Here is a 21,778-nt window from a genome sequence, read left to right as displayed (position 1 = left end):
CGAGAGCTGCAAAACCATTTCGGTCCGTGGTACGAACGCTATTTTTCACCACACTATACCCTATTACCACTATTCACCACTATAATAATGCACACTGATAGTCAACACAACTACAACTTTAAGGTTATGTGAATAAATAATTTGAGGAATCAGCAAAAATAAAAATAAATAGTTGCTAGGCAACGGTGACAATAACACAATTCTATTGCAATGTTATGGATTTTGATTGTGTATTTAAAATGCATTCATATTTTAAGTAAGCGGACAGCTGATTTTGCGGCCCCGGCCTGTAAAAACCTGCTTGGTCCCCAAATTACGATGACAGCTGGCATGGCCAGCAAAACGTAACTTTCAGCCACCAATTAACGTATGTAATACAGCCAAAAACATCATAGTGTGGTGAAAAAGATATTTCCACTCAAAACTTTAACTGGAAAATTTTGATTTTGACAAAAACAAAACATTCTCCAATTTCCATATATAGGCCTACTACTATGTATAGGTGGAGAAAGTAATAACTATCAAGGTAAAAATAAACGGGAGTAAAAGGAAACATTATTGAACATATTGATTTTATTTAACAATAATTCATATACAAAAAATTTTATAACTATTACATACTACATAAACACTAACATTCTCGCCTCAAACATAACATACAAATGCATCGGAAATAATCTAACACAAGGAAAAATAGAAAATTAGGTAACAATCTAACTGCCTATTCTTATCAGACTTTGATCTAACATTTACACTTGAGTCGAACACAATGCACTGCTTGGTTGTACTAGTCCTGTGTGATTCGCGGAACGCAACCCAAAAATTCATTTAACTTAAAGCTGAAAAAAAGACTATCACAAAAATATCGGAAAGGTGATAATCAAAATACAATTTCAGTAATGATTCAAATATGTGATAATCCTCTCAAGAATAAAAAACGAATAAACACAATTGAATACTTTGTAAGTCACTTGGTCCAAAGCAGGTTTTGTGCTGGCATGTTCACTATACACAGTGGGTCTATTACATCATGCCGCCCATTCCTCCCATGCCACCCATGCCGCCCATACCACCCATGCCTCCTGGAACTGCGGGTTCTTCTTTGGGGATTTCTGTCACAACGGCCTCCGCTGTCGTCAGTAAAGATGCAACTCCAGCTGCGTCTGTCAGTGCTGTTCTCACAACCTATGAACACATTCACATTGATTCAATAAAATGATTCAATAAAATAGGCAATGAAGATAGGATACACGTAAGCTAGACAAACATATACAAATACTTTCCACTTTCCATATAGGTATTCAAATTCCCTACCTAAGAATTACAACTTAAGGTAATCATGGCCGCCACATGGAGTGGCAAAATAATGAATTAAGTTAATAAACATTCTTTTAATGGGCAAACATGATTAAGTCAACTCTAAATGAAAAATTTATTAATATCAACTGGGTTGTAAAAAAAGGGGGCCACCAAGAAAGGACTTTAGTGAGCCAATGAAAGCCTTAACAATCTTCAATGTGCTTTCTTTTTTATCTTATAATGAGATAAGAGAAAATACTTGATCTTAATTTGGATAGAAATGAGAAATGATTACACACACACAATTTTTATCTGTAGATAGGTTATCAGCAACATTTTTAGCAGCATGTAACATTTTAACATCTGAAAAAATATAGTTCAGTTATAACAAACACAACACACAACCAATAGTTTTGATTAATTTTGTTCACACCATGAAACTTGTGACATTGACTATTTGATACTTGTCAAAGATTATTGTGTGAACAGGAAAAAAAATCACAGAACAATGAAAGGGGTTTTTACTACCCCTTTTTAATTAAATTGAATGAAAAATAATTTATTTACAAAAGCAAAGTTAACTCCTAATATTGGGTGATGTTTTTGATTATTAATTATTATATATTAGCCAAACGTTTGTAGCATTAGGATTCAAGCTCTACGATACCTTGGTGGGGTCGATGATACCCTTCTCAATCATGTGTACGTATTCATTGTTTAGAGCATCGTAGCCCATGTCTCCAGAAGATTCTAATACTTTGCTGACTACTACGGAAGCGTCTACTCCAGCGTTCTTTGCTATCGTCATGCAGGGCATTCTTAGAGCTTTCTTTACTATTTCTACGCCTGTAAAAACATTAATAATTTGTGTATAAATTACCCAATTTGCTTATAAGTACATTAAAGGGTAAATATTGGGTTTTCTCATTTTTGACCCTCAAAAATCATTGAATTTCCCAATTTTTCTCCAAACCATTTTGTAGAACATAAATAAAGAAATAAATTTAGCATCTAGAAGTGTTTTTGTACGGTTATTAGTTACTGAGAAAATTCAAAATATTGCAAATTTTCAATTCCTGTGTTATTTTTTATGGATAATAAATAAACTGTTGAAGTTTCCTTTGATCAAACTTGGCAAATTGATTTATTTTCCAATAAGCTATCAACATTATACTAAAAAACATACTTTATTACTGTCCCTGTAACGAGAATAGAAAAAATTCCTTGCTTGTAAGAAATCATGATTTGCTATCACTCACCGGTCTGCTGGTCAGGGTTGGTAGTTTTAAGGGAGTCCAGGACTGGCATACAGCGTAGCAGGGCAGTGCCGCCACCGGGTACGATCCCCTCTTCAACAGCAGCTCGTGTTGCGTTCAGTGCGTCGTTGACTCTGTCCTTCTTCTCATTCACCTCTACCTCACTGGAGCCTCCAATCTTGAGGACAGCTACTCCAGAAGCCAGTCTGGCCAGCCTCTCCTGCAGTTTTTCTTTTTCGTAATCTGAAGTTGTTTCGCTAATCTGGTCTCTGATTTGATCCGCTCTTCTGTCGACATCTTCCTTCTTACCTTTGCCCTTTAAATATTTTCCTTCATTAGATTGTTTAAATGAAATTACTAATTTTAAATGGGAAAATCGTATAATCAGATTCATAATTTATTTGTAAATGCTATAAATGTTTCCATTAAAAAATGTCTATTTGTGTTTGTACATATAATTTCTTAAACCAAGGTTACAAAATGACTTACTAGAAAGCGTGGAGGGGTCGAGAGAGTATTAAATGGGGGAGGAGGCAAAGGAAATGTGCTACTTCTACTGCAAAGATACACTTACTTATTAGATTTTTTTTTATACTATGACAGTTGATGCCGACACAAAAATGTATTGCTATCTGCAATGCAATAAACTGTTTGCTGTCATTCCAGTTTTCTATGAGTTTATGGTTAAACAAAACTCATTTGTTATTTTTTTTAGCTTCATACAAAATAAATTGAATTCAGATACAGAACATTATTCTCACATGTAGCTTTTAGGATCTATTAAAAATATTTGTTTCCAGTTCAACTATTCTAGAATTTTTTAGCTCTTCTCAGGACCCAAACCCCAAATAAAAAGATAAAAGATCCCACACCTTTAACAGCAGAGTATCATCCTTTGTGATGAGAACTTCAGCAACCTCTCCCAGGTCTGACGCCTGAACATCCTCCAGCTTGATATTGGCTGCCTCGTCTCCGAACACAATACCTCCGGTGGCGATGGCCATGTCGTTCAGTGTAGCCTTGCGGTTGTCACCAAAGCCAGGGGCCTTCACAGCGGCAACTTGGAGACCAATTTTCAGTCTAAGAGTATAAAATTTACCAGTAAATCCTTTAGTCTTGATTAGTTATCAGACAAAAATAAAAATGTCATTTCAATTAGCAAATGCGCTAGCTACAGCCAGTTGGGATTTAGTTTGGGGCTGTGTATCATATATCTAGTCTTTAATTTTGTTAGATAATATAACTTGAAATTTATCCCCTTTTCAAAAAAATATAACCGTAGATAAATAAATTGATTTACACTTGCAGCTTTGTGAGGCTTCACCATATTTTTAGGTATGGCAGAAGTCGCTGTGATTAGTTTTATATCTAGTGACATTTCCGTTTCAAAAAATTCCTAAAATCATTAAATAGTGTGTCTAGGACGACTACAGCTAGCTTTAACCTGTGAAGAAACCTTCCTCAGTTGCCATAAAATAGCTGGATAGCTGAGTGGTTATTGTTTTCAGCTAGTAATCAGAAGCATGTCTTATATCCCACATCTAATAACACTACATTCAGTTGTCAACAAATCTTCTCTGATAAGACTATTGCAAAACCCCAGCACTTTACCTGTTGACAACCAGAGTGCTCAGAGCTTCTCCGTCCACATCTTCCGCCACGATAACCAGAGGTTTGCGTTGTGCGTTGGCCAACTCTAGAGCAGGGATGATGGTCTGTACACTGGAGATCTTCTTTTCACTCAGAAGTAAAAGGCAGTCCTTAAACTCTACTTTGGCCCCTGGAAGAAAGATTATGCTCAGCCATGTTCATTGTGACTCATACTGTGGGTCTTTCCTTGAAAATTTTGATTTGAAATATTAATTGACTAAAACTTCCTAAACTACTGATCTGAGAGATATCTTGACACAGTTTAATTACTTTTACAGTGCAAGTTAACTAAACCCTTGCCAGACGGTAGGCGGATATATCCGCCGATTATTACGACTCTATTGTTATAGTTGATGATATATACAACAACATTAATCTTCATAAAAATGTTTTTTTTTATTCAATTAGGCTATATCTTTAAACGATATACTAGGAATGTTTTTTTTAGATGAATAATTATAAAATAACCCATAACATAACTGAGCGTTGTGTAGCGGCACTCTTAAGTCAGCCGCCGGGCCTGCAGCAGCCGTAAAAGTAAAGCTCGTAAGTCGGCGCCAATGGGTTAACTTTATAGTGTTTAAACTGCTTCCACTAACACCAAAAAAAAACTATTCAATTTTTGAACTAGTTACCTTAACCCTCCGAGCGAGTGTCACGCGTTTTGGCCTTAATGTCAGCCTATTTTTTGCTCATTTGCAAGGTTTTATTAAAACGGATCTGAGAAGCTTAAAAACAATGTTAATTCTACTGTTCTATATACCATTTTGTCTGGAAAATCATGGGCTTCAATATTATATATAAAACATAAGGAACATTGTTTCAAAAAAAATTTTTTAGGTAAAAAAAAATATAATTTGGAAAATTTTCAAAAAAAAAGAAGTTCGCGCTCAATGAAATTGTATAAATTATAGGCCTATAAATATTTGAAAATAGCCACTTTGTTCTAAATTTTATGAGGATTAAAAATATATAATAATATAAGGAAGTAGCTTTGCTAATAAATAAGTTATGGGCAAAAAACAGATTTCAGAACATAGCGTTTAGCTAAGAATGCATAGCCTAACCATAGCTAGGAATCTGGCTGATAATTTACATCAATATCACTACCTACTTCTTCAGGATCATCAACCAGCCCTTCAAAATCACTTAAATCTTCTTATAATGCACCACGTATATCACTACTTTTGATTTTTAACACTAAAACAATGATAATCATAATAAAACACATCAGTCATCGGTCCGAGGTTATCTAACCTGTTTACAGATATGCACGTCAGCTGTCTGCTACAATTACGATCGGCTCAGAGACCATACAGCGCTTAGAGACAGACCTTTAGAAAGCTTAGAATCTAACGAAAAGAACGATACCTAACTCGATCCAGTTCAATCCGATTCAGTCAGTCATAGAGCCTTCGCCGTAAACAGTGTTCGTGAGTCGCTGCAGCGACGCATGACACTACACAAAGTGTGTTACGCGTCGCTGCAGCGACCCATGACACTCGGAGGGTTAAGCCTTTGGTCTTGCAAGATGAAGTTATAATTCTCCATAACTTCAAAAGCAAGACCAAAGGCTTAAGGTTACTAGTTCAAAAATTAAATATTCTAGTTCTTGCCACTGGGAAAATACATAAAATCATCACAAAAAACTAGGTTTTAAGTGCAGTGCTAAACGGATTGACTACACTCTATTTCAAATTGAGCAAATAGAGCTTGGGGGCCAACTTTATTAACAGATTCAAGAATAGCTGTAATCTTTTAGAGTTTGAATTCCCTCATTTTCAGAGTGATGTAAATTAAGATATGTCAAAATTTAATAACTTATGCTCTTGCTATTACAAAAAACACCCGAACTAACTAGCTGTGTAAACTATTCTAATGTCAACAATGATTCATTAGAGGTTCAAAGCAATTTTATGTAAATAGGCTTCTGATAACTGCTGCAATTAGCTATTAGAAGGAAGTGTAAAAAACATCCCCTAGGTCCATCCATTTTTAGAAACCATGGTTGGAATCCACAATGGCCATTTACATTACTATATGATTACTTTACTTCAAATATTTGATCTTAAATCTATACAATAAGGGTTTTTGCTGTTACATCCCTTTTCCAGCTGTCCTACTTAACCGATTTTTACGATTGAGGTGTCACTTTAAAGCGTATGATCTAGCGCGCCTGATAATTTGGTAATTAAAAATGTATTGTCTTATGGGGCTTTGCTTCCTAGAGTTTGATATTTCTAGAGTTTGCTTTCAACAATCCTGTGATACTGACTAATTTTCTTTATAACGGTTTAAATAAATATTATAAATTAACCGCTGATTCTTCAAAGCTGATTCTTTGGTTTAGCCATGGTCAGATTGTAAACAAGCGACCATATAGTTTATGAACATGTACATTAAGTAGGTTACTTTTTTGATAACTGTAACCTGATTGAGGAAGGTAAATCACTCTTTACTTTACTTTAACCCTCGAGCTGGCATGCCCCCGATATCGGGCGATTTACGCCGTGGCTGAAATGGCAGTGCCCGATACAACGTAACGTATTGGAAATCGCTGATTTTTGCACGAAAATGAAACAAATTTCACTTTTATTTTACAGAGTAAAATGACTTTCAGCTCCAGGGTTAGTAATTTCTTATGAAATGGCAACCATACAAACTAGGTATTTTAAGCCAAGTATGAATGGAGATGAGTGGCGCGATCTTGCAGTCTTGTTAGTGACTAAGGCCGACATTCCTTAGACACAGCTGTTAATTAATAGCTAATGGCAACTAAGGGACCTACAGTTCATAGTGGAATCCGAACCACATTTTTACCTTGGCATTAACGAATTGGTCTAATTATCAGGATAGTTCTGCGGATAGTCGTAGTACTCACTAGTGCGGACGTTAATAAAATATAGTGTGGATCTAAAACCAACAAATTTGTTGTAAATTAGTAATACTATTCACCTAATAACTGTTACTGTTCCAAACAAACATAATATTGAAAAGGGAATTCCGGGTGTTGCACTGGATTTTTTTTACTTCTTGGCAATAGGTTTCGGACCTTATTAAACTGTGCAATTTGTGCACGGGTCCTCTTGTTAATATTTAAAAAGATGTTATTTCCCAAAACGTCTTTAGGCTTATACAATGACTATTTCAATTTACCTTTAGCGGTGTTTATGAAATAAGGTGAGATGTAGCCTCTGTCGAATTTCATTCCTTCTATGACCTCCAACTCATCACTGAGAGTCTTGCCATCTTTGACAGTGATGACTCCATCTCGGCCCACCTGCCAATCAAATTATAGCTTTCGAAACAGTTATTTTCTGATTTTATTTCATTATTGGGTATTCAGAAATTTTCTATTGGTCTTATCTAGTTAAACCTAAGAAACATTATCTTACTTGATATTTTACTGAGGATGTGTCAAAAGGAGTTTGGCTCTTAGTTTTTAGTGAATGGGGTTTTTATCATTGTGTTAGCTCCCCTAATGGTAATAAAATATGGGAATGATATTGTGGAAAAGTTTTGTTCTATAGTTGAAAATTATTGTTGATATTACGTTAATGTTTAAGCTAAAGACACATAAGTTACCACAAGAAACTTAATTAATTCTTAAGATATAATCTAGGCCTCTCCAACAATATTCTGCGTCCTAACCACTAAACCCCCATGGGCTTTAAAGGAAAATAAAAATCAAGTTAATCTTGATTTAAAGTTGACAAACCTTCTTCATGGCATCAGAGATGAGTTGACCCACTTCCCTGTCCCCATTGGCTGAGATGGTAGCTACTTGGGCGATCTCCTCGGGAGTAGTCACTGGCTTGGACAGTTCCTTTAGTTTTGCCACCACAGTTTCAACAGCCAGCATAACGCCTGTAACATTTCAGATAATGTAGGTCTACTGAGTCAAATGTTACTACCAAATCTGAAACCTGAGTTTAATATTTATTTCTTAACGTGCTTAGTATTTCTTTAGTTTAGAGTTTAACTTAGCAAGTGTTTCACTTGAAAAATAACAAGTTTCTGTGATTAAGTTGTTTGCAAAATTTGACCTTGATACAACTCTCTTATTTAAGTTAAAAGTAACGTCCGGTAATTATAGATATATTATGGATAGAAGGTTAATTATTTAAAAAAAAAAACTACTGTATCAATTTTGTTGGCTTAAATTATGTTTTAAACAAGTGTTAGGCCTAGGTGGTTTAAAACAATAAACATGCCTATAGGCCTAAACTAAATTGTTATTAATGCATTGGATGTTTAACCTTCAAAATGTCCTTAAAAGCATCATAAATTATCCTACTTTGCACAAGGCCAAGTAAAAGTAAATGTCCAGAATTTTATCCCACAGTACATTTTCTTGATTCTTAGTTCAACGTTAGTTCGTTATCAGTGCCTGTGTGTCTGTTCAATTAATTTAGTCTCCAAAACTGTATTATTGTGACTTTAAACAATTCTGTCCAATGAGTTTACGTTTAAATGACACGTGTCCTGTGAAAGTTTATTTGATAAATAACACATTTTTACCTTTTCTGATTTCAATAGGGTTTGCACCTTTGCTGATCTTGTCAAACCCTTCTTTGGCGATCGCCCGCGCTAGAACTGTCGCTGTGGTGGTACCATCTCCTGCCTCTTCATTAGTATTGTTTGCAACATCTTGAACCAGTTTGGCACCGATGTTTTGGAACTTATCTTTTAATTCAACTCCCTTGGCGACCGTAACTCCATCTTTGGTAATTTTTGGACTTCCCCATGATTGTTCTAAAATTACATTCCTACCCTGAAAAGCAATAATTCAGGTCATTACCACTTCTACTGCATATTAGTATACGTTATTATAAGCAAGATCATCTTTCTGTAGCATCTTCAACTATAAAAAAACAATATTGCTAGATAAAAATATTTTGGCAATAATTACTTAAAATAAACAACTTGTAGTATCGGTAGTCATTTTAGGAGGCCTAACATTCTTTTATCTTAATCCAGCCTAGCTCTTACTGTAACACTCAAAAAAGAGGCTTGACATAAATAATTTAAAGAGTATTTGATTGATCAATAAACTATCAATATTATTAATCCAAAATAGGCCTCCTCAAGAAACTGACCTTTAAAATTAACGATCTTGTTTAAACTCACAAACTTTTTGGTCACTGTTATGAAGATTCTAGATTATATTAGCCTATATCAAGTTAATATTTTAAATCTTTACTTCTCGAATAAATTTTTAACCACATAGTTCTGCACAATACTCTAGGACAAATTGCATAGCTCAGTGTGAGGTTAGGTTTCGCTTGGGGACGTTTTTGCGCCAGCAGCTATATAAAGTACATATATTGGTCTTTTTTACCACAATGACAATGCGTAATTCGTTAAGGATTTTGCAGCATTTTTAATATACGGGTCTTAGGCCTGTCACTTTATTTTGGCGTTTGGCAATAGGCCTACTGAGGAACTATTAGTAATCCTCAAGTGTTAATGCTAACACATGGAAGGAAGATACAGATGATATACTTATGGGACAACAGTGCGCTATCAGCTCTTATAAGTGGAAATGTACTTGTACCGAGCAAGGAAGAGCCCGAACGGCAATGGCCACATCACATTTTAGAAGCAGTTGGGTTTATCCTTCAGCGTAAGCGCTGTAGTATGTGATGGCGAGGGGGGAATGGAGACAAAGAATAGGATTTGTGTTAGACACCAGCGACTACAATGTGTAACTTTGAATGTATCCTCTGTATCTTGCTTCTCTGTTGAGCCAAATTTTTCCCTTATTTTTTATACACTGTGACTCTTCTCAAATCATTAGAATGTTGCCACTCCCATTCCTTGCTAATGCAGTGCCATTTTGCAACCACATCAAATGTTTCTAACAACAAATTTAAGATTGGAGTGTCGCCACTTACCTTGGGACCCATTGTAACTGCTACAGCATCTGCGAGTATATCAACTCCTTGCAGCATAAGTCCTCTAACTTCTGCTCCAAACCTCACATCTTTGGCATAACATCTTGTGATGGATGGACACAATTGACGCGACGCAACAGTCCTTAGCACAGTTGGTAGACGAAACATCTGTAAAATAAACCTATGTGCTTAGTCTTATTTAACTAAGAACATTTAATTAATTATAACTTCCTCTTAGAGGACTAGCTTCACCCTAAAATTTTAGTTACCCAGTTTAAAATTACTCTGATTATAATTATAGTCATGTTACTAATCAGATCAAGCTTTTGCAGTAGTGAACTCTGATCTGGTGAGAATAAGTAAGTGATTGGTCCCATAAACATGGTTTAAAATTGAAGTCTGAAAAATGCATCATTCTTCATATTGCTACACCCACTACTCTTCACAGAAATTCAAATGGAAACATGCACGTTCAAATTGCAGGAAAACTTTTAATGCTGACGGATACCGTCAAGACGTTGGGTGTGGTACTTGACAGTGGCTTCACATTCTCAGACCACATCACTTATGTTTCCCAGGTGACTTTGGGAAGCTGCGAAACCCAAAAACAACGCGTGGTGTGTACCGGTACAAAAACATCCCGCCAGAGGCAGCTAAGCTGCAATTCGTTTTGTTTACGGTATCCGTAAGCGTGAACGTGTATCCCCTTTCTGGGATGCTGCGGAGTTGCATGTAACTGCAGCAAACCTGCCGAATTTCCATTTGCCTGGATCGATTTTCAATTATTCTATTAAATTAACATTTATGTTTAACAATTACCTAGGTTAGCTGGTACAGAGAAACTAATAAAGTGTGTTTTTTTATTAAAATATCAATAGCTTAGTATGAAATAAATAAATCCGCCAGGATTTTATCAAAATTTAAGTTATCGTCTGGACGGACACATATAGCCTACCTATATATTTTAATATAAACATTTGGATATAAAAATTTTAACGAATGGTGTTTTTGGCCTCTGGGGACATCAAAATGAAAAAGTAAATCGGTCCCGGGCCTAGGTCTTACCATGAGACCTACGGTAATAGCTACTTCCCTATAAGAAAATTCGCTAAAACAAAAGATTTTTCAATTTATTTATAAACCATTTTGTAGAGCTTAAAAAAAGAAATAATTTAGAATATTGAAGCACTGTTGTATGCCTAACGTCATGGAGAAAATTAAAAAATAGTATGATTTAAAATTCCCATGTTATACTGATGGAGAACATTAAAACTGTTGTAGTTTACTTGTTTATGGACAAGCTTATATGTTGATAAAATTTGGCAAATTTATTAATTTCATCTTATAGGCCTACCATTGATGTATGGTCAAAAACACTTCCCCGTAGCAGCAAACCTAAGCACTCGTTAAATCTTGTTATTTAAATTGGGAATAAATAAGTATTATTTATAGAAATATTTTAGTAAAAATGTAATCAGACAAGTTGAAATTTGCTTGGTCTGCAGGTTTGCTGCGGCGGGGGTATTGTATCATAATTATTGTTGTTAGTTATATTGACCTGAGTTACACCGTAAAACATTCACTGTACTGAGAGATGCTTGGAAATAAAGTCATTTTATTTACTAACCTATTTATTTATCAAACTAGATCGGATGTATGACTTAAGTTAGACGGATAACTTATCGGACGGATATAAATCATATTTATATTTTCTGATTGAGCGATACAGTATCTTGAACTTAACTGATTAAAACTATTAAGGGTGTTTGGTCGCAAATTTTAATGCCTGATTTTTTGTTAGGCCTATTGTTTAATTGTACTAAAAATTAGAGATACAAATATATAAGAAAAAATTGTTTATTTTCAATACTAAGCGAGATATGGAGCTTGAAAGTAGTCAATTTTTAATCTTTAGTAGCCTACCAATTCACAGAGAGAATGGGTAATGCGATTCTCGCCAAAATTTGCATTCAGTTGTGGAAAAATAAGATAATAATCACTAGCCATTTAAAATAAAAAAATTAAAAAGAATTTAAACATAGCTGTTTGTTTTTGGGAAAAATGTAGGCTATCTGTATGCTGGAATAAAAAAAAAAGTGATATGTTAACTCGTTTGGGCTGTGAATTCGTACCTTTGATGCCTTGCGCTGTCGGAGCACTACTCGTTGAGAGTTTAAGTACACTAACACCGGGGCTTTAGAATACTTTAACATCACGTAATTATTAACATCCTTTAACATTGAAAGAATACGTTTATCGTTGTATTCTAAAGCCCCGGTGTTAGTGTACACACTCTCAACGAGTAGTGCTCCGACAGCGCAAGGCATCAAAGGTACGAATTCACAGCCCAAACGAGTTAACACATCACGTTTTTTGTTATTCTAACATGCCTCAGATACATTATATAGATATAGAAAAATTTGAACGAACGGTGTTTTTGGCCTCTGGGGACATCAAAATGAAAAAGTAAATCGGTCCCGGGCCTAGATCTTCCCATGAGACCTACGGTAATAACTTGGCTAACTTCCCTATAGGGAAATTAGCTAAAAAACAAGGTAGGCCTACACACTTAAAAAATGTGTGTTTCCTAATTTGTCGATGAGATACCTGGCTGAGTAGCTGAGTGGCTTAAGTGCTCGCCTGACAATCAAAAGGTCGCCAGTTCGATCCCGAGAAAAGTCGATAGCTTTTTGAAGGTACGAAACTAGATCCAGATGTACCTGATCCCCTCCAAGGCTTTAACCCTCCAAGTGTCTCTAGTTTTGGTCTTAATGTTCTCCCATTTATTGCGCAATCGCAGGGTTTTATTAAAATGTATCTTAGAAACTTAAAAACAATGTAAAGTATACTGTTTTGGCTGCACTTTACTTGACGTCCTACACTCATTCGAATGAAAATATCGATCGATATATATTGATTACATTGAAACCCATAATTTTCTAAACAAAATGATATATAAAACAGTGGCTGCACTTTACTTGACGTCCTACACTCATTCGATTGTTTTTTTTTTTCGATTCGATATTTTCATTCGATTGGTTTTTTTTCTGATTCGATATTTTCATTCGATTGCTTCATTCGATATATCGTTTGGTTAGTTAGGTAAGGTAAACCTATTCAACTAACCAAACGATATATCGAATGAAACAATCGAATGAAAATATCGAATCGGAAAAAAACCAATCGAATGAAAATATCGAATCGAAAAAAAAAAACAATCGAATGAGTGTAAGTTAGGACGTCAAGTAAAGTGCAGCCACTGTTTTATATATCATTTTGTTTAGAAAATTATGGGCTTCAATGTAACATATTTAAAACATTACAAAAAAAAAATGTTTAAACATTTTTGAGGGGTTAACATTTCTCAAAAATTATAAAATAAATGAAAAAATTTATGTTTGCGCTCAATAAATTGTTATAATTTATAGGTCTATAAATTATTTTAAAATTTTTCTAAGAATTTTTTTTAAGATTTTCTAAACCCAGTAAGTAAAACAGATTTTTGTTTTGAGCCTCGGCCTACATGGAAACACGGTTACAAAATTCCAAGTAAGTTATAGGCCTAACTTAAGCCCTACTAAAACTTAGTCCTAAGTAAATCTGACTTAGGAACAGGTAAATTATCTTAGCCTAGTTCTTGGCCTAATCAAACGAGAATAAGTTACCGAAGTTAACTTAAGCATGAAACGTTTAAGATTGCGACCATAAAGGTTTTGAACCAGGTTTTAAACTAACAATAAAATTTTAAAATATGCTAGGCCTATGAAAATCGTTCAAAATTACTTTGGTGGAATTGTGGATTACCGGCTTCGGCACACTATTCGCTCAACCATGTTAAACTCAATGTAAGATTCTTACTGGAAGTGGAAGACAAATGATTTTAACTAACAAATTAAAGTATATAAGAGTGCAGTGGGCCTAGATAAATTTTATGCACGGAATAAAGATGTGAAAGTTACCTTAAAATTCTTTGATGAAAATCTGTACTTCACGAGAAAGAGAATTAATTTCAACAATCCTTCTTGAGGTTACAGACAGGCAGACTTACGCACGGCGGCACGACACAAGAATCGCTTGCTGCTTGCAAGGAAAGAGAAAGAGAGAGATAGGGAGGAGGAAAAATACTACTAGAGTCAAAAATCGACAGTTTCAATCATTTGGTAGCAGCACATGGCTGTTGCCCTGAACCATGCGTTAATCTCATTTACAGCTATATTTTTATCCGTGAATAAAAACTTTTCAGTAAATTATGAAAAATGTACGATTTATATAATTTGGTTATGTTACATTAAATAATTGTTTTGAATCATTATACAAATAAGATTTGTTCAAATCTTAACTAACAGTGCTTGTTTCCGGGTCCAGAGTCTAGAAGTTACCGGCAGTTTATATAATAAACTAAAATAGCTTAAGTAGACAAATAGAATAAAATAAACTATTTAAGTAGGGTGTAATTTATTTATTTTTTAAATTTTATAAAAAAACATCTATGGTGTAAAACGATGATCAGCGTTTCGTTTATCTAAGTTATTTTGTGCTATATCACCGACAAGGTCAAAGCAGACATTTACATAAGTTGCATAATAATGTATACAATTATTTCCTCGGAAGTAAATGTTTGAAACAGTGCAAGCACTTCTAGAGTTGATTTTTTTCAAATATAGTCTTTAGTTTGTCTGTTAGGAATTGTAAAAAATAATTTTGCAAAGTGTATTATTGTTACATCAGCAGTGGCATACCGGCATCAATATCCCCCCCCCCCACTCCCACATAAAAACCTCAGCTGTCTCCGCTCATCCGCTGTCGGAACGGAATCGTAACCCCCTCCCTCCCCTCATTGTCTTCACCTCGCACCCCACCACGCGCCCGTCTGAATTTTGCCGTCATAGTTACAGTGAATTCTTTTTTCCAAAACTCAAATTAAAATTAAGTCGCTAAAACTTATATTTGGCAATTCATAGTACCACGCCATATCTCATCATAACTGTTTGCTGGACCGCACCAGGCTCTATAACAAATAAACATGGTAAGTAAATTGAACTTGGCTGCTTGAAACAATTTTTGAGGCTAGTCCCCGTTGCTTGATAGTTTTTATTACTTATTCGTCTTAAGCCTATTCCACTCTCACATCGATCGACGGAGGGCTTCAAGAAATGTTATGTTCCACCTATAACTTACTTGTCTGCCAATTTAGACAGATTATAATAATTTAAAGGCTCTTGGTTTATCTTAGCCCTAAGTTAATAGGAGCAAAGTAACATTAACTGAAGCCTAGCCCTACTTCAGGTCACAAACTGTACTTAAAGGCAGTGGCGGCGATAAGAACCCGCGGGCCCCCCTGTAAGTTTGTTCACCGGGCCCCCATCTCCCAATTATCTTTAAAAACATTTCCCCATGTATTACCGCCTAAACTTGCAATTTTGCAATAAACTTGACAAGGCATCTCCCGAGGCGTCATTATCGTCTTCCATGATCGCGGCAAAATCGTAAATACTTCCCGTAACTTATTCATAAGTCATGGAAGAAACATTATCATAGTTAACCGTGATTGCAAAACCTAACCTATGACATCATTAGATAGCAGCATCATCGTCTCCCGCGTTTACGGCCCAATCTAATATCACGGCCTAACTTAATATCTCCCCGCGACCCGTCGGTGGTGACGGGTAAATAATTTTTCTGAATCGCGGCTAAATCCTATATATATTTCTCGCTAAAAAAGAAACGTCATTATCGTCTTCCGCAATCGCAGCAAAATATTGAACATCTGCGGCCGCGGAGACATCGTCATCGTCATCCGCGGGGAAATGTTCTCGTCGATATCCGCGATAGCGGCAAAAGCGTAGGCCTAATCTTTCAATTTCGTGAGCGTGATCCTCACGGATATAAAAGCTTTTACTTTTAATTGTGCATTATTGTAATTTATTGAATACCTACTGAGAAAATCGGATCGAGCTTGATTTTCTGACTTTGTGCTTGATCTCTCAAGCTTGTAGTCCAGGCTCTGCTTGGCTCGAAAATCGACATTATAGGCCTACCTATTATAAAAATCAACCGTTTCCAAAGCAACCCGATTTTGAACCGATCTGATTTGGCCTGAGCCTGAGGCCCTTCGGTAAGTAGCATTTTTTACCTGACTCGATGTAAACACATCTAAAGTGCGAAGTAAACAAATCTAAAATGCAGCCTCCTAATAGTAAGACATGAAATTAAATGAAAATCCTTCTTTAGCATCAATGAAAGAATGGAATTATTTATTAGCTAGTGCCCTAGCCACCTAGGTTAATTTACCGATTTGGTCGGAACAAAATTGTCAAATTTATTTAGTAAAATCAGAAGAGGATCCTCTATGGTGTCACCCGCTGGGGGCTAGGAGGATTAACATTTAATTTTTTTATCTTCCTAGGCCAGAGGCCACATTGGTTATAAATAGGTACGGCCCTATTATTATGCAACCAATTTTGACTGCGCCTTCACACAATCCACGAGGACAGTTAATGCAACCCGCATGACTGATGACAGTTCTTTTACTTAGGTTGGTAACAATTCTTTTACTTAGGTTGGTAAATAAAGTTTAGCTGTTGTAAACTACTTGAACTATAGGTTTGAACAAATTTTCATCATAAAAAACATATTTTAATTCTCATCCTAAATATTGTTATGATAGGGGACCCGTATGGCTGAGTGTGTCACACTATCACGGGCCCGTGTGCCGGTAAAATTTACCGAAATTCCCGGTCAAGGCTCACAGGCCCCCCTAGCTCGCGGCCCCCCCCCCCGCACCGCGGGAGCCGCCACTGCTTAAAGGCCTAGCGTAGGCGTGGACTTTACCGTATCTGCTAATCTATTTTAGGCCCTATATTGTACCTTTATTTCTGGAACACTTAATTCAACTAAGTTTATTTATTGACAGAAAACACCATTTTTAAGTATAGGTAGCCTAGGTTAGTTTAGGCTACCCGTACTTTAACTTAACTCATAAGAAGACAGCAAAAAAGCGTAGACTATTAGGCCTACAAACTTAAATAAACCATACTAGGCTAGGCTGATTGTTTTATTGGTAATTAATTAATGTGTCTACAACGTGATAGGCTACCTATATCGTGTAATTTTTTGATGTGTTAAGTAACTTCTACAGTTTTTTTTCATGCTGAATCCAAACATGCTCTTTCTCTTTCCTTGCAAGCAGCAAGCGATTCTTGTGTCGTGCCGCCGTGCGTGAGTCTGCCTGTCTGTAACCTCAAGAAGGATTGTTGAAATTAATTCTCTTTCTCGTGAAGTACAGATTTTTATGAAAGAATTTTAAGGTAACCTTCACAACTTTATTCCGTGCATAACATTTAATTAGGCCCACTGCACTCTTATACACTTTAATTTGTTAGTTAAAATCAATTGCCTTCCACTTCCAGTAAGAATCTTACATTGAGTTTAACATGGTTGAACGAATAGTGTGCTGAAGCCGGTAATCCACAATTCCACCAAAGTAATTTTGAATGATTTTCATAGCATATTTTAAAATTTTATTGTTAGTTTGAAACCTGGTTCAAAACCTTTATGGTCGCAATCTTAAACGTTTCATGCTTTAAGTTAACTTCGGTAACTTATTCTCGTTTGATTAGGCCAAGAACTAAGATAATTTACCTGTTCCTAAGACAGATTTACTTAGGACTAAGTTTTAGTAGGGCTTAAGTTAGGCCTATAACTTAAGTTGCTTGGAATTTTGTAACCGTGTTTCCATGTAGGCCGAGGCTCAAAACAAAACTCTGTTTTACTGGGTTTAGAAAATCCCACTCTAAACTTAACCTATTAGCCTACTAGGCTCATAATGAATAAGTTAAGACATTCACTGCGGCGTATACGAGCGGTGTTAGGGTGCAGCCGTAACCGATCGGTACGCTCAACAATGCCCTTCGTAACTTATATCTTTGTTTTTGCTCTCTAGCGTCGGTTGAAGGCAGATCTTTATAACACGTTAGCATCTTAAGTGTGACTTGCTCTTTGTTGTGATGTAGGTTGGTAGTAAAATCCCCGTCTAGCAAGCTTAAAAATCTACTTGTTAACCCGTCTTTCTCCCTCCAATTGCCAATACGATGGAACTGGCTACGTTCCAAGTACGTGCTGCTATCTGTGAATGTTGTAGCAAACGACGACGACTCTCGTCGTAAAGCGGGACATCACTACACAAATCCTACATTCACGTCAGCAAGTGTCAGGGATGTTCTTTGATTTTAGTAAAGCATTTGACCTCGTGAACCATGACAATACTATTGAGCAAAATGAATGATCTGGGTATATTAGAAGAGTTGCCCATGCCTGGTCTTCTTTGTACCTGAATGACATATGACAGTTACGATATCAGCTGTTAATAAAAAAAGCTACTTGCAGAACCATTCCTCTTCAGGAGCCGTAGTCAGCAGAGGTGTGCCCCAGGTCTCCTTTTTGGGTCCGATTCTCTTGTCTTCCTCATCTTAATAATTAATGTTCCATCCAACTTGAATCTAGCAAACCTATGCCTATTTGCCGATGACACTTCTATCACCATTTCAAATCCTAGTATGCAGGCCTTAGAACAGACCTCATTTCTTGAAGCAACAGCCTGCTTCAGTGGTGTGAGGATAATCAACTAATGTCAACAAAACCATACTCCTTCAATTTAGCATTTCTCAGCTTCGCCACAGAAAACATACTACTATAACCCAGAATGCCAACCGCGTGGTAAAAAGCATTAAGTGTTTTGAGAGAGCTTTGCCTGTCAATCGTAGGCAGCGCCACCAGCATTGCTATGCTAAATGCATGGCAACGCTGGTGGCACTGCCTACGATTGACAGGCAAAGCTCTCTCAAAACACTTAATGCTTTTTACCACGCGGTTGGCATTCTGGGTTATAGTAATATGTTTTCTGTGGCTTCGCACACCCACTGACATTGAGATACCACTCTTGAAGATACCGCTATTTGCCCCTCCCCAGATGTAAAGTTCCTTGGTTTAATTCTTGACGAGAACCTCAAATTTCACAAGCATATCGATCACGTTTCAAACAAGATATTTGTAGGGATTTTCGTGCTCCGTACTCTCAAACATACAGTTTTGTCTGAGGTTCTCTTTAATTTAATTTGGATTCATTAATTTCATTGTTTAATTGCAAGTGGGGCTTTAATAATAAATATACAGATTCTACTAGTTCAACTTTATATTTGATTTGATGAGTGAGTATAAATCACCAAATGAACATTTGTCGTGAATCAATAGTTAAAATTAATACATTAAGGGTATGTACTCTTTTGTAACAGTGTAAAGTGCGCTGTAAAATGCAAGTACCGTGCCTAGGTTTCTTGCCTTCACCGGACGCCTTCAAGTGCAGAACGAATGCATTTCAGAACGCAACCACGGATTTCGGCTTGGGCTGGCGATCCAGTAGAAGTTATATATCGATGATCATCTCAAAACTTTCTTCACTCACATTTGGGTTAAAATATGTGACCTAGGTGGCGTCTCCATCTCAATTGTTAATTATGCTTAGTATATAATTAATTGTTAGCATAATATTCAACTCCCACAATGTATTCAACTGTAGTCAAACGATGCTTGCAAGACAAAAGGGCGCTTAAGTAACTTGTGATATTCCTATGTACGCCACTTTGTCTTGCAAGTAACGATTTGTTTGCCCGTCGGCTTCACTAGCTTTAGTCTGAGTGCTGCTAACTTAATTAATCTTCGTTTAAGAATTAATTTGGTCACACAAGTTTTGGTTCACCTATTTATCATTTCTATGTTTCATACTTCTGTAAATGATTTATTCGCTTCCTGCAACAATTTTCGTGCTTGTGATGTCCTAATTTTTGCTCCTCAGTCAGAATCATTGTAAATTCTTCTACCACATGAATTTTTACTAGTATTACGACCAAGGCCAGAATGGTCCACTTTGAACAGATGATGTGAGTGGTTCACTTCAGTGCTCTTATTTCTTGGGAACAACAATTCACAGCCAATCTACTCTGTAAATTATTTCTAAATCAAGGCATTATATTTAGGTACTGTAAGTTTTTAACTATTGTGTTTTAGTCTTTGGCTGGAATTGCGAAGAAACTGATTCCCCTCTTTGACCGAGTGTTGATCCAAAGGGCAGAAGCAATCACTAAGACAAAGGGAGGAATCGTCTTGCCCGATAAAGCTGTCGGCAAGGTTCTCCACGGGACTGTTATCGCCGTAGGACCTGGAGCTAGGAATCAAGTAAGTTACACAGTATTTTTATCGTTAAGTTAAAATACATGAATGAGTTGAAAATTGCCCATGAAACATTTTGTCATGCAGAATTTCTAGGTTAGTTTTTGAATTTTGTTGTTTTTTCCTCTCTTTTAGGATTCCTCTCTCATTAAAAATAACTCATCTAACTTAACCCTTTTAGTGCTACAGCGTCGCTGACAGTGACATGATGAAAAGTGCTAGAGGATTTTGACCAAATAAGCAAGCTTTTAGAAAAAAACTCTTATCTCCCTTATTTATATATATTTTTTAACAGTTTTTTTTTTGTTTTTTACAAAAATGAATGCACTAAACAATATTGCTTCATCTGTTACATTTTAGGTTCACCAAAAAAATTTATTTTACAAAATAATAAAATCTCATTTTACAAAAAAAAAAAAAAAAAAGTTTGATATGAAATAAGTTCTGTTGGATTTTTTTTTAAATGGTTATATGTTTTATCACTGTAAAAAGAATACTTTTGTGATCATTTTGATAAAAAAATTATGCATTTACACATCATACAATGTTTTTTAGAACATAAAACAAATGTCATGACATTTTACGGAAAACCCGAAGCACCATCAAAATGTTTTATAACTACCCCATTTGTCAATATAGTTGAATAATGTGACTTTATTTATCACATAACTAAATGTGGTAAAGGATTTTAGTAATTTTGTTAGTGATATAGGTGTATTGCCATGAAAAGATCTATGATGAAATGATAAATTTGATTTACCGACATTTTATTTTCTAAGTTTTACATGAAATAAAACTAGTTAGATAATGTACCAATATTTTTATTTTGCTCTTATTACAAAAAGCATTATTTCATGAATATTTTGGTGAAAAAATTGTCACCCTATGTGTCTAAACTTTTTTTTTATAAATAAAACACACAAAGTGGTAATTGGCGCATATTTACATAATTACATATTGGTACAAATACAGATATAATTCATTGCTAAGGGGGGTATTGTGATTGACAACTTAGCAAAGACAGGCTAATAAACTAAAAAAAACAACTAAATATTAGAAGAAAAAATCTTACCATTTTGAGTAGGCCAGGTCATTTCAGTTTCCATGGTAACGGACGGTCAAATTATCCATGTCTAAAAGTTGTCTTATCCTATGCAACTAAAAATGTATTTACATATTTACAAGTCTTCACTTAGTTCATTAGTCTTTTATGTTTATCAACACCTATGGTGCTGGATGCACTCAGGATGTAGTCCTTTGTCACAGCGCACACACACAAATGCTGATCGGTGTTTGCTATTCTCAGTGCTGCATACCTTGCAGATCCGCAATTTTCTTCCTGGTAACTTTTTCACCCCAAAAAGGTTAGCAGGTCCACCTTGAGGTTGTGGTTGAGCAGGTAGGGTTTGTTGTTTGGTAAGGATCCATTCCTTACCAAGGTCGTGTACCAAT

At 35.8% G+C, this 21,778-nt stretch overlaps 2 protein-coding genes across 3 annotated transcripts in view; one reads left to right on the top strand and one right to left on the bottom strand.

The window, feature by feature from the left end:
* Window positions 1-21,778, top strand: part of LOC128991385 (10 kDa heat shock protein, mitochondrial) — a 34,225-nt gene that overhangs the window by 8,218 nt on the left and 4,229 nt on the right. The window contains exons 1-2 of one of the 2 annotated variants that reach the window (XM_054414192.1): window positions 14,926-15,128; window positions 20,165-20,332. In XM_054414192.1, coding sequence (XP_054270167.1) covers window positions 15,126-15,128; window positions 20,165-20,332 — 171 coding nt within the window. In that variant the 5' untranslated portion in view covers window positions 14,926-15,125. Of the gene's footprint in view, window positions 1-14,925; window positions 15,129-20,164; window positions 20,333-21,778 lie in introns of those variants that run through there. The other variant, XM_054414191.1, reaches the window with a different exon arrangement.
* Window positions 552-14,182, bottom strand: LOC128991384 (heat shock protein 60A). Its single transcript, XM_054414190.1, has 10 exons — window positions 14,062-14,182; window positions 10,103-10,270; window positions 8,727-8,979; window positions 7,924-8,072; window positions 7,362-7,485; window positions 4,167-4,335; window positions 3,428-3,635; window positions 2,559-2,871; window positions 1,967-2,145; window positions 552-1,185 (listed from the first exon to the last, which is right to left on the bottom strand). Exons 2-10 carry the CDS (start codon window positions 10,268-10,270, stop codon window positions 1,024-1,026), a joined length of 1,725 nt encoding a protein of 574 aa, XP_054270165.1. The 5' UTR covers window positions 14,062-14,182; the 3' UTR covers window positions 552-1,023.

Source organism: Macrosteles quadrilineatus, unplaced genomic scaffold (genome assembly GCF_028750875.1).
Source record: "Macrosteles quadrilineatus isolate MER2022 unplaced genomic scaffold, UCM_ALF_1.0 Scaffold_4__1_contigs__length_99947679, whole genome shotgun sequence".
Lineage (NCBI taxonomy): Eukaryota > Metazoa > Arthropoda > Insecta > Hemiptera > Cicadellidae > Macrosteles > Macrosteles quadrilineatus.
This window is presented reverse-complemented; position numbering and strand designations above follow the sequence as displayed.

Bases quoted from the DNA above. Each gene is read 5' to 3' on its own strand.
- LOC128991384 (XM_054414190.1), bottom strand. From the start codon at position 10,270: ATGTTTCGTCTACCAACTGTGCTAAGGACTGTTGCGTCGCGTCAATTG. The intron at 8,980-10,102 runs GTAAGTGGCGAC...ATTGCTTTTCAG, and splicing joins CAGTTACAATGGGTCCCAAG to GGTAGGAATGTAATTTTAGA. The intron at 7,486-7,923 runs GTTTGTCAACTT...TTTGATTGGCAG, and splicing joins TCTCTGATGCCATGAAGAAG to GTGGGCCGAGATGGAGTCAT.